At 36.3% G+C, this 12,573-nt stretch overlaps 1 protein-coding gene across 1 annotated transcript in view; it reads left to right on the top strand.

The window, feature by feature from the left end:
* Positions 1 to 12,573, top strand: part of ARID5B (AT-rich interaction domain 5B) — a 177,974-nt gene that overhangs the window by 21,037 nt on the left and 144,364 nt on the right. Inside the window, exon 3 of the mRNA XM_084903951.1 lies at positions 8,886 to 9,111. Coding sequence (XP_084760077.1) covers positions 8,886 to 9,111 — 226 coding nt within the window. The remainder of the gene's footprint in view (positions 1 to 8,885; positions 9,112 to 12,573) is intronic.

The raw sequence follows: 12,573 nt of genomic DNA, 5'->3' as shown, positions 1-12,573 counted from the left end.
TGTGGCTTCAATTCCTGGACAGGGCACATACCTAGGTTGCAGATTTGATCTTCTGTCCTGGTGCATGCAGGAAACAACAGATTGATGTTTCTCTCTCTCTCTCTCTCTCTCTCTCTCTCTCTCTCTCTCTCTCTCTCTCTCTCCCTCCCTCCCTCTCTCTCCCTCCCTCCCTCCCTCCCTCCCTCCCTCCCTCTCTCCCTCCCTTTCTTTAAAAGCAAGCTTTTTTTTTTTTTTTTTAAGAAAGAGATAGGAATTCATAGTTACTCATAGGCGTCATCAATACCACTCACTCTTATTCCTTGATTTTTCAGGTCAAGTGATAGTATGTGATATAAGTAATAGCCATTGTTTCTTGGATGCCTACCCTGTGCTGACAAGTGCATTACAACAACTTCAACATCTGAACTACCCTATGAGATGGTTCTTTTATATGGTTTCCCCCTTTGTTTAAGATGATGTCTCAGGGGCATTAAACACGGTAGGGCTGCATTTGAGCCTGGGCCCATCAGAATCAGAAGCCAGTGCTTTCTCAGTGTCCCTTATTTTCTCCCAGCGTGAAACACCTAGAGAGTGTGTACAATTAAAATAAGTATTTGTTGCATGCATGCTCTAGGCCCAGCATAATCCATGGCTCTCTGGGAAATATAAGAGAAGTAGATGTTAAAGCTACTTGCCTCTTAAAGTCTCTGTAATTCAGGTGTTTACTGTAGAAGGCAAAATAGTGCAATTCAGCATCAAATACTGATGCCTCGCAAATATTTAATATTATGCCACAGACAATAACAGCAATTCCCAGGTCTGGGACTATCTTAGTGTTTATATCATTTTATTTTGTCTAGTAAGGATATTAGAAAAACAACAACTACTAACATCTATTGCCATTCCCATTTCAGAGGGGGGAAAAAATGATAATACCAGATAAAAGGAGGAGAGATAAAGTCTTAAATGGAAAGAGGGTGTGGAGGGCCACTCCAGATCAAGGTGGCTCCCCTCTCTCTGCTCTGCCCTGGAAGGTTGACCTGTGAAGGCTCCATTAACAGGACCCCCAGGCCTGTAGCTTCCAATGGGATTCAGCCATAGAGATGAGGGGAGGAGAGTGAAGGCAGGTATCTATTCCCCGTTCTTTCCTATGAGGTTCCTCCAGGCTGATGGTGTCCCTCTCAGGAAGAGCCACTGCCACTAGCAGAAAGATCTGTTCTGATCCTGGTAACCACCCCCTCTCACTTTTGACCCTTTGGCTTAGGAGTGGTGGTAGCTGAACTGCTACTAGCTATACTATCTGTCTCATACGGTTGTTTTACATCTCACCCACACCTTTGTCATTAGTGTGGGGGTGGTCAAATCAGCCAGAACCAACGGTGGCCTTTTCTTTCCCTTGCCTTAGTCCTCTGGTGTACACCATAGGCACAAAGTCCTGGCAAGAATGGTTAGGGCACTAGCTGGTATAGTTGCTAGTGGTCTTTCTAAAAGGTGACATTTAATTTTATTTTCATCTGTAGCCTCTATCTGGATAAAAATTTCAGACTCTTATGGAACCAATTAGACTATTGCTTTGGTTTTACAATATATGTTAGCTAGCATCCCCAGTTGATGTGTTTTGTGTTCCCAACATTTATCACATTTTAACTACTACTACAAAGAACATGTTTAAAATCCAGGAAAAATTGAGGTGAATATGCTGTGTTTTGCTGTTTTCATCCTCCTCACCCTCCCCCCCCCCCCATTCCCCTCTAATATTATACTTATGTGTTTATTGTCATTTGGACTCTATTCACACAGCTGAGTATTTCTCTCCTCAGGAATGATCTGTGACTGGGTAATACATGGTGTTATAAGGAAGGGCATGGCCTGAGGTTTCACACATCACTAATATTCATCTCATAGTGGTTTGAACTTTGTCACGTGGCTGCACCTGGCTATAAGGAAAGCAAGGAAATGGTGCCTTTATTCTGTACCCAGCAATTTAGCAGTTTATTATCAAGAAGAAAAGAAGAATAGATATTCAGGGAAAGTTAGCCACAGTTGGGGAGTGTTAAATTCCCCTGTGTCAACTAAGATGTTTTCTTACACATAAGCCAAATGGGCTGTGCAATTCCATTGAGCTTCAGCTGACTCTGGGACATCTAAATTGGCAACAGGGGACTCAAGTCTAAAGGAATATTTGGAACCAAACTGTAGAATGTAGCCATGGGCTAACAGGCGAACATTGTAATTCCCAGGGAAAATGATTTCTTCAAGGAATGTTTTGCAGGGAAAGAAAACCTGGACCCAGACTGCATCTAAGGATGTATGTTTCCTACATTTTTTTTTTTGGTAGGGAGATTGAATAAGGAGGAAGGGAAATTGAACAAAGCAAAGGAATAGGGCGGTGGTAGGTGTTGGGTAGGTGCTCTTCTCCAAGGATCTCTCGAATATCTGCACATCTTGTGAGCACAGCCAGTGACTGCCTTTGTTCTGGACTGTTTTTGAAAGATTTTTATTTGTTTATTGAACAAACAGCCTGGAAGATAGAGCAAGTAACTTCCTCTGGAACAAAGGACAGGCATGCTTACTAACAGGTGTTAAAGATTTGGGTTCCCTACATTCAAGGTCCTTCTCCTATAATGCACCCTACAGTATATGCAGGTATTATCTCTTCCATCTCTTTTTGGGAAGTGGGTATTAAGGAACCGAAACAAAAGCTGATACTTTGACTACAACTATTGCTGTAATTCATCCTTTGTCAAATGATGAAGAGACCTGTGTCCTTTGCCACTGTCAACAAAACTGTGGCAACTGGTAAATTTTTGAAAGTAGAGTAAAATCTCAGACTCTTCACAGTTCTTAATAAGAGGAAGAGTTTCATTTCAGGGTAGAGCTATTCATTACCAAATGCTACTAAGAGGTCAAGGAAGATGAATAAGAAAAGGCCTTGGGCCCTAGCCTGTCAGGGTACTGTGGGAGGCAACCAATGGATGTGTCTCACCTTGATGTTTCTCTCTTTGTATCTCTCCCTCCCTTCCATTCTCTAATGGAAAAATATCCTCAGGCGAGGATTAACAAAAACAAAACAAACCCAAAAACAACATCAAAACAACAAAAGAAAAGAAATGACCTTGGTTTAATAATACAGTAGAGTGGTTCTCAAAATTTTTGGAATCAAAATCTTTCACACTAAAATTATTGAGGAGCTTGTGGGTTACTCTATTGATATTTAATGTGTTAGAATTAAAACTGAGAAATAAATTAAAATATTTATTTAAAAATAAAAATAATATAGCATTCATATGCAAAAAAGGAATGTCAAGCTGACCATCACAACTTATACAAAATTAAGTAAAATGGATTATACTTTTAAATGTGGAACTATGAAACTTTTGGAAGAAAACAGAAGAAATTCTTCATGACCTGATATTAGGTCATAGACATAACAGCAAAACCCCAATCCATAGAAGTAAAAAACTGATCAATGGATTTGATCAAATTTTAAATTTTTCTTTGTGAAAGACACTAAAAAGAATGACAACACAAGCTACAAATTGGAAGGATATATTTTTCAAACCACTTATCTGATGAAAGACTTGTATCCAGAATGTATAAGAACTCTCAAAACTCAATGGTAAGGAAACAAAACAACTAATTTTAAAAAATGGGCAAAAACTTAAACACACCCTTAACCAGAAAAGATATACATATGGTAAATTAGCACCTGAAAAGATGTTCAACATTATTAGTCATTAGGGAAATGAACATTTAAAACATGCTGAGAAACTACTAAATACATATTAGAATGGCAATAATAAATTAATTAACAGTGATATGCTAAGTGTTAGTGAAGATGAGAAACAACTGGAACTCTCATAAATTGCTGGTGGGAATGCAAAATGGTACAGCTACTCTGGAAAGCAGTTGGGCAGTTTTTACATAATTAAATATTCACTTACCATATGACTCAGTGATCCCTCTCCTAGGTATGTACTATGGAGAATGGAAGATGTGTGCTCACAGAAAACCCTGTATGTGAATGTTTCTAACAGCTCTGTTTATAAACACCCAAACTGGAAACCACTCAGTATTCTTTCAATGGATGAATGAATAAACCAACTTTGGACACATCATACAATGGTATACTACTCAGCAATAAAAAGGAACAAGCTATTGATATGTGTAGCAACATCGATTGATCTCAAAGGTTGTTATGCTGAATGAAAGAAGCAGTCTCAAAAGATTTCATACTGTAGGATTCAATTCCTATGACATTTTGGAAAAGAGAAAACTATAGCAAGAACAGATCAGTGCTTGCCATGTGTTAAAGCACATAGAACTGCACACCATAAAGGGATATTTAATCAAAGAACATAGATGCATATATAGCCATGGACACAGACAATAGTGTGGGGAAGGGCTGGAATGGAACATGGGCTGGGTGGAGGAGGGCAAAGGGAGAGAAAATGGGGGACATCTGTAATACTGTCAATAATACATTTTTAAAAAGAGGTATTTTACTGCAATTTAACTTTAAAAATAAAACTAAAATGGCAAAATAAACCCATTATGTAAATGAAAAACATTTTTATGAAATTTAACCACATTTTTGGAAATAAAAAAATTAGTAAAAACTGGTATTGTTTTACATTTTTGTCAATCTATTATCTAGCTTAATAGAGACAGCTGGATTCTCATATCTTGTGGGTTATCTCTATTGATAGATAATGTGTTAGAGCATTTGCTGGGTTGCCATTCCATACGTCATGTAGTCTCTGGAAAACCCCAACTTGAAAGAGACTAAGAAAGAAAAAAAGTAAATAATGTCTGAGTATTATTAGGATCATTGTTTTGACTCCGTGGACCACCTGAAATAGTCTCAGGGATTCCCCCAGGCCCCAGGAACACACTTTGAGAACCACGGATCTAATACATCTCAGTCATTTTCATAGCAACTTGGCTTTTTTTTTTCTTTTTTTCTTTTTGTCATACCGACATGTCCCCATGTTAACTTAATGGTTTTGTTCAGATTGGTCAATTTTTAAAAACATATCTATTTCAAGAGGAAACTTTCTATAGCTCCTGTAAATGAGAAACCAGTTTCATTTTCTTGTAAATGGAAAGTAGCCACACAAAAAAAATAAGCAATGTGTAACTTACATTTTAAAAAATAAATTTACCCATGAACGATCCAAACTCATCTCCGAATGGCATGCTTTGGAAAATGGAATGCAAAGGAGTGATGATAACGACAGATGACATACCACTTCATTTACATAGCCTATTTAATCCTCATAATTATCATGAAAGGTGGATTATTATTTTATAAACATTTGAAATATATGTGTGTGTATATATCTATATATCTATATCTATCTATATATATATACGTATACATATAATAATCTGGCCACTCAGTGTGTGTGTGTGTCTGTGTGTGTGTGTGTGTGTGTGTGTGTATGTGTTTTAGAAGCCCAGTGCATGAATTCGTGCATAGGTGGGGTCCAGCCTGCCTGGCCAGGGGGAGGGGACATGGGTAGTTGGCTGGTCTGCCTGCTGGGCCAACTCCTGGTCTAGGGGACAATTTGCATATTAGCCTTTTATTATATAGGATATACACTGAGTGGCCAGATTATGTGAAGTTGTCCAGTGTTCCATGTAAATTGCAGAGTTGGGATTTGAACCCAGGCAGATAGGAAATCTGGATTCTTGTCCAAGTTCTAGCAGAACTTGCCACTAGGCCATGTCCCTGAACATTATTGTCCTCATTAAGAAAATGAAGTAAGTGGACTAAATCAGAGTATGCAAGTTCCAACACTGGGTGCTTGCCCAAGGGACCAGACAGGTAAGGGGAATGTGGACAGAATGTAAGGCAATGCCAAGTTGTGGGGACCGTGGTAATTAGAGATCTCGAATCTTGTCTAAGGAAGGCAACTGCTACTCACATTCAATTGTTTTTTGTTGGTGATCGTGGGCTTTTTGTTTTTGTTGTTTTTGACAGATATACTTTTATTTCATTTTATTTTACAAGGGAAGCTGCTAGTCTGGATACTTTTGTATAATTTATCAGTGTTTAGAACCTTGGAGAGGCCAGCCATACACACGGGCTGGCTGATTTATGACCTCTTGACTAGCTGATCTCCTCTGACTTAAAGGATTCCATGATTGAATAAGCTGTTTTTACACAGTGGTGGAAACAAAATCCAAATTACAGAAAGAGGCAGTTTAAAACATTAATGAAAGGGAGTATGGATTTAGAAAGTGTCTCAACACAGCCTACATAAATATTGATTAGGAGCCAGGTTAATTGAAAAGCCAAGGTACACTAATAGAAGAACAAAGTATTTCTTTGTGTTCCTTTTGTGTTGTATTAGAGTAAATCAGCAATATTTATCCAGTGCTAATTCTCAGTTTGCAGACAGCTAATGTAATTATGAGATGAGCTTATTGAAATTCTTTCCTTAGACATAGAGACTTGCCTAAGAATGTTGAATATTAGGAACTTTAGTCAGCACTTGTTCAGAATAGTAAATTCGAGCATGTGATCTATGCCATTGTGTGTACAAAGTAATGTTTCCTGAGACATTTTCTATATATATATTGGCTGTTTTGTTTTTTGGGTTGGTTTGTTGTTTCCCCTCCTCTGCTTATCAGATTTCCTTCTAAATCCTGGCATTTGACAATGTTGCAGGGCCAGTTTCTCTGTGAATCCAGTAAAACATACTGGTGGTTTCACAATTAAGCCAAATTTGGGTTTATGGCTTATGCAGGTTTATGTGAATTCCTGCGTTTGTTTTTGTGTATTGTGTATATATTCTGAAGGTCCTTTTTCACAGAGAAAAAGGAGGGTGTGCAGAATCTCTGGTCTGAATCTTGAAAGATGGGTTTATTCATCAATGACATCATTAGGACTGTATTTTCTCTTGGTTAATAAACTATTTGTTTGGCGGGTATTGGAAGCCAGCCAGAGCTAGTCATGCCATTTCTTGGAAATGATCTGAAGCAACTGGTAATTGAAATGATAATCATTTGATCAGAGTGAGAGCTATTTGAAAATAACACTCATCTCCAAACTTGTCTCTTCTAAGGAACCATATTTGGTAAAATTGTTGTCAAATTCCATCTTGGCTAATGTTGAGACTTATATAGCATGATAATTATTTTCCAGTCTATTCTAAACTAGATTTCTGGTTTGCCCTGTCCAGAAGCTGTTCCCATATGTTTTGAAACAATAACCCAGGCTGAATTTTCAGTCTGACATTTAATAATAACCATGTAATAGCTATAAAATGCGTGACAACTACAGATCTTTTATTGCAAGAGGATAGTGTAGTGAATCAGAGTGAAATCATCCGTTGAAATGGGACTTTGTAATATGCCCCATTGTTTACGTAAAGCATTGAAATATTTTTTTTTTCTTGAGCAGAGGGTCAAAACAGTTTCCACTTTGTCTCCCATTTAGTGGAAGTTCATAGTTAATCGTGATAAGAGAAAAGATTCCATTACGCAAGTTTTACTTTTCATTTTTGATAGAGTATTTGTTATTTTGCTACTGCCTAACAAACTTTCTTCTCAGAAGCAACTTGGAACTGGAGGAACAAAAGTGTAATTTTAGATCCCACCTTAAAATATTTCTAAAAACTAAACCCAGGGTTATTGTTTTTTTTCTTGTGTGAGACTTATGTTAATAAACCCTTTTTTGTTTGCTTTGGAGTAGCGTGTATAATGCTGTGGTGTGTGTGTGTGTGTGTGTGTGTGTGTGTGTGTGTAGGAGGAAAGAGTCATGTTTAACAGCCAAATTTGTCAAAATCACTTGTGAATTCCTTTTGTTTAATAGCTTAGAGACATCTTCCTGTTGTTGTTTGTCAAAAATATTTCTCAGATTTTATAAGCTTGGGGGGTTTTCACAGCGAAGCTTTTTTTTTCTTCTTCAGAAATGTGAAGTAAAAGAAATGAAAGCAGTCAGTTCAAGTTGAAATGTCAAATGTTTCAAATAATTTAACTTAAAACCCAGTGAGATGATCTGAAGCCTTTTCCAAAGAATCTTTGAGTGAGAGAGGCCTTCCTCTGCTCCATGTATGGACATCTAATAAATATCTCGCTGGATTAATTCTGAGTCAGAAAAGTTGGTTGTTTCCTGGAAGCAATTAGAGATGCTTAAAATTCAAATTTATGAGCCATAGGAGGAACTTAAGTTTCAACTACTTTTCTTAGATTCAAAGGCTTTCTCCTCACTCACCCTCTCGCCTCTTACCCCATATGTATTAAAAGAAAAAAATCAGTTCATTTCTCAACTTACAAAGTTTTTAAGAAACATGAGTATGTGTAAGTTTCTTTCAGTGGGAAGCACATAACATTTATGAAGTATTTCTTTTGGGATTACATCACAGTTTTATTTAATTTTTAGGACAAAAGTTAAATTCAATATTTGTGTATAAGCCAAGGGAAAATGTACCATAAACATAGGAATTTTAGGGTGAGTCAGAGTTCCAAGAATCCCAGATTTACTTAGACTATTTATATAGAGACAGGCTAACCATTAGTCATCTAGTTCTCACTTTTTTACTTTTGCAATTAATTGCACTTAAAAATTAGCTTTCACCCAAGTGGTTAGATAGGCAGAGTGAGTTTTGGCAACTAGCATTAAAAAATGGCTGTTAGAATTACTGCCTAAGTTTTGTACTTTCTAATCATATAACAAATATATCTTATAAATTATTCCTCAACTAGACAACCAGCAGTGAAAAACCACTGAAATGCAGTGAGTTATTGAAGAATCTCTGTCATCGAAAAGCGCATTGTCAGCTGGCATAAGGTTAAGCTGCTCAAATAGTTTTTCAGATGGGCTTTGTTGAAAATTTAGCATTTACCCCAGAACCACAAATAATGATTTTTGTTCTTTCCCCAACCACCTATTGTAGGATGAAGTCATTGCTGTTTCTGAAAAAGTGATTGTGAAGCTTGAAGACCTGGTCAAGTGGGTACATTCTGATTCCTCCAAGTGGAGATGTGGCCTCCAAGCTGGGTCCCTGAAAGCAGAGGCCTTGGGAAGGAACGGACAGAAGGAAGCTCTGCTGAAGTACAGGCAGTCAACCCTCAACAGTGGACTCAACTTCAAAGACGTTCTCAAGGAAAAGGCTGACCTTGGTAAATACACTCTGTGCTTCTAAATCCAATGTGTGGGCGTACACAGTAACCTTCTTGTTTGGTTTAGATTTTCCTGGAAACCCTGATATATATTTGCCCATATATATATATATATATATATATATATATATATATATATATATACACACACACACACACACACACACACACTGATATATATGTATGTGTGTGTATAACTATATATATATATATATATATATATATATATATATATATATAATATCTCCTGATTATATATATATATATAATTTTTTTTAACTTTGAAGGGGCCTGAGAATATAGATGGACAACTACATCACCTGTTAGATCACATTACCTCCTATGTGTTAACCCCTGAGCCAGGAACTGGCTGCTGTAACTTCCAGTTGGGGTCAAGGTATAAGACTTACTTAGCCACCTAAACTGAATCAGTGAAGAGTTTGGATATTTGCTCTAAGTAGATAGTATGACATCAATGTACGCCATGTTGGAATTTCACATTTTCCATTGGATGGAAAGCAAAATGAGGACAAGATGAGTTGCTTAATGTGGAGCAGGAGAGCAAGGTCAAAGCAGTGCTGGTCAGCATAGGTTTTTCTGAGCTTTTGAGGCATCACTATCACCTACATATTTTTTTCTTTCCTTCCTTTCTCTCTTCCTCAGTAGATTCAAAGGAGAACTGGGATTTGGAAAAGTTATCCTAATTAGTGTTTGAACCCTAATTGTGCTGCATACTTAGCTGTGCAGCCTTGGGCAAATAATTTAACCTCTAAACCTCAGTTTCTCCATCTGAAAAATATTGGGACTTTATAGGGTCAGTGTGAAATGTAAGATATAAAGGGTCAAGCACAGAAATTGGTGTAGGAGGAGCTCCACAATTAATTATGTTGCTTTTTTTTTTTTTTTAAACATTTTTCTCCTCTACTGACACTTTTGTACCCCTTGTGGTTTTTTCTTTTGTTTGTATCTCCCTGTGGCATCCACTGACTTACTCTTCTAGCATTGCTCAAGACCCAAGCTGACCTCTGATTTAGACTAGTTATTTCCTCCATAGGCAAAGAGGAACCTTACTTTTAGTATCTTAAGGCATCTTTTTCTTTCATTCTAACATAATGCTGATTTTCATAGCCCTATTTTATGCCTCAATATGACAACTTCCTGTTTTTTTTTTCCACCTAGTATTTAACTATTTCAACAAATATAGACTATCTTAATTGGTGTAAAGAGACTGAATAAAACCAGTGGCTGACTATCTTTCATGTGATTCTGGTTTGTGATGAGCTTTGGGAATAGCATTAATATTTTCTTGCAATTTGAGTTTAATGATCAACAGTTTCCTGGCACCTTTTGGTAGATGTCAGACAGTAATATTTTGGACATGGCAGCCTGATTGTCATGTGCATAGTTAAAGACAATTATTAATCTAATGGTTTTCCTTTTAAAGTCCAAAGAACTTTTTTTTTAAAGAAATCTTCCTCTACAGTATATACAGTTGCACCCCTCAATTCTGTGAACACACAGACAAAAGTCCTCTGACATGTAACAGCGCTGAATAATACATCTGTTTTGTCACTTTCCTAATGTTTGATCTAAGGATTGCTATTGTCTTGTTTTCCTTACCATTAAAAGCTTTCTTTTGTTTGAATTTTTTTTTCTTTAGTTATGGAATATACTGTTACTAATAAAAAACTAAACAGGAAACCCACAGGGGACAAAAGGATGTGTAGATGGTTAAGCTTGATGTCACACATATAAACAAGAGTATTTATAGCAAGGTTATTTTGTATTTTATTTTAGAGGATGAGCTTTATTTTTTAAATATATTTTTTATTGTTGATAGTATTATAGATATCTCCATTTTTTAAGGGTGATCTTTATTTTTTATTATTTTAAAATATATTTTTAAAATATATTTTTATGGTTTTGTGTTTTACCATTATTAATGGACATGGAAAGAAACCAAATCTCTTAATTCCATAAAGAGATTTACAGGTTTTAATATTTTGAATTCTAAAAAAAATGTCCATATTCTACATTTTGAATAATTGATTTCAGAAGTAATTGGTTTCAAGTGAATATTCAAAGTACTTAGTGGTTTTAAAACCTAGTTGTTCATTACACACACCAGGGGAATTTTAAAAATAATACTGATTGCTGAGTCTGCTTCCCCAGATTCTTCTTTCAGTAGAATTGAGGCAAGACTATGGAGTATTTGCTGATAAAGGGCATTTTAGGGAATTCTAATTTTCTTTTTCTTTTGCCAGAGTGGGGTATCTCATTTGGGAAACAATTATACTATTAGTGTTGAGGAAAATAAAATAATCAACAGGAGATTTGATTGGAGGCTCTTCTCTGCTGAGCAAGAAACATCATGTACTTTTTCTTTATTTAATGTAAAATACCCCTTTAAGGATAGAATTTGGACCTTGAAATTCTACTCAGTTGGTATGAACTGTGGGGAATTTGAGACAAATAGCTTTTGTAATTGGAATGCACACTGTGTTGTAATAATGTGGAAAGAGAAACAAAAACTTTCCTTAATGTAATGAGTTTCCATTATCTGCTTGATCTAAGGTTTACAAGTCTACATTGTTAGGATTTATATTGGGGAGACAGGGGGTGTCACTTGCTATATGCATTCCTGTCCCAGCAACTTTCTCTTCAACCTCTTCATCTCTCTGTCTGCAACATCAAAATATTTGTTGTCTGTACTTTTCTTTATACACAGTGGTTTTCTTATCTCCCTTCTCTGGGCCACACTAAAACCACTTCCAATACCACATTGTTAATGGAAGTTCACACACTTATTAGGTTTTTTCCTTCTGTAGAACCCTTCCAACTCCTCATTGTTCTTACCAAAGAAAGAAGATGAACTCTGAGATTACTTAAGACCCCCCTCTTTTTTTTTTTTTCTGGTGGAAGTAAGCAAAGAATGGAAAGATCTCACCTTTCTGTGTATAAAGTAAAACTGCATTATTTTTCAGCTGAGTTATTTCATCATGTTAAAACATCAATAAAAACAAAATAATTAGGGTGACTCTTAAAGCAGGGATTTTACCATATAAAAGCTAATTAAAGAACTCTTCCTGCTCCTTGTTTAGGTAAAATAAATTCCCTTTAATCTCAGTTTGTGTCACTTCCTGTCTCTCTCTGAATAGTAAAAAAAAACACACACACACAAGAATGTTCTCATAAATGTGTGTCTGCCAACAAATTAATTCTCCACAAAGAGAAACTCTGCCCCAAATGGCAGCTTCCAATAACTGCTCTGATTCAAATCACAACTCCTTCATTTTTTTTTTTATCCCCTTCCCTTTCAAGGACAATATTTACAGATGTCATATTTGCTTTTTTAAAACTCTCTGGAGTTTTCATTTAAGATTCAAAATGACTGGTGACTAAAACTACAGATCTAGATAGTGGGAAAACTAATAATCTAACACTTCTGAGATGTGTTAAAAT

The sequence above is a fragment of the Pipistrellus hanaki genome, assembly GCF_964339955.1.
Source record: "Pipistrellus hanaki genome assembly, chromosome: 14".
NCBI lineage: Eukaryota > Metazoa > Chordata > Mammalia > Chiroptera > Vespertilionidae > Pipistrellus > Pipistrellus hanaki.
The sequence above is the reverse complement of the archived record's forward strand: the minus strand, read 5'-3'. Positions and strand labels throughout refer to the sequence as shown.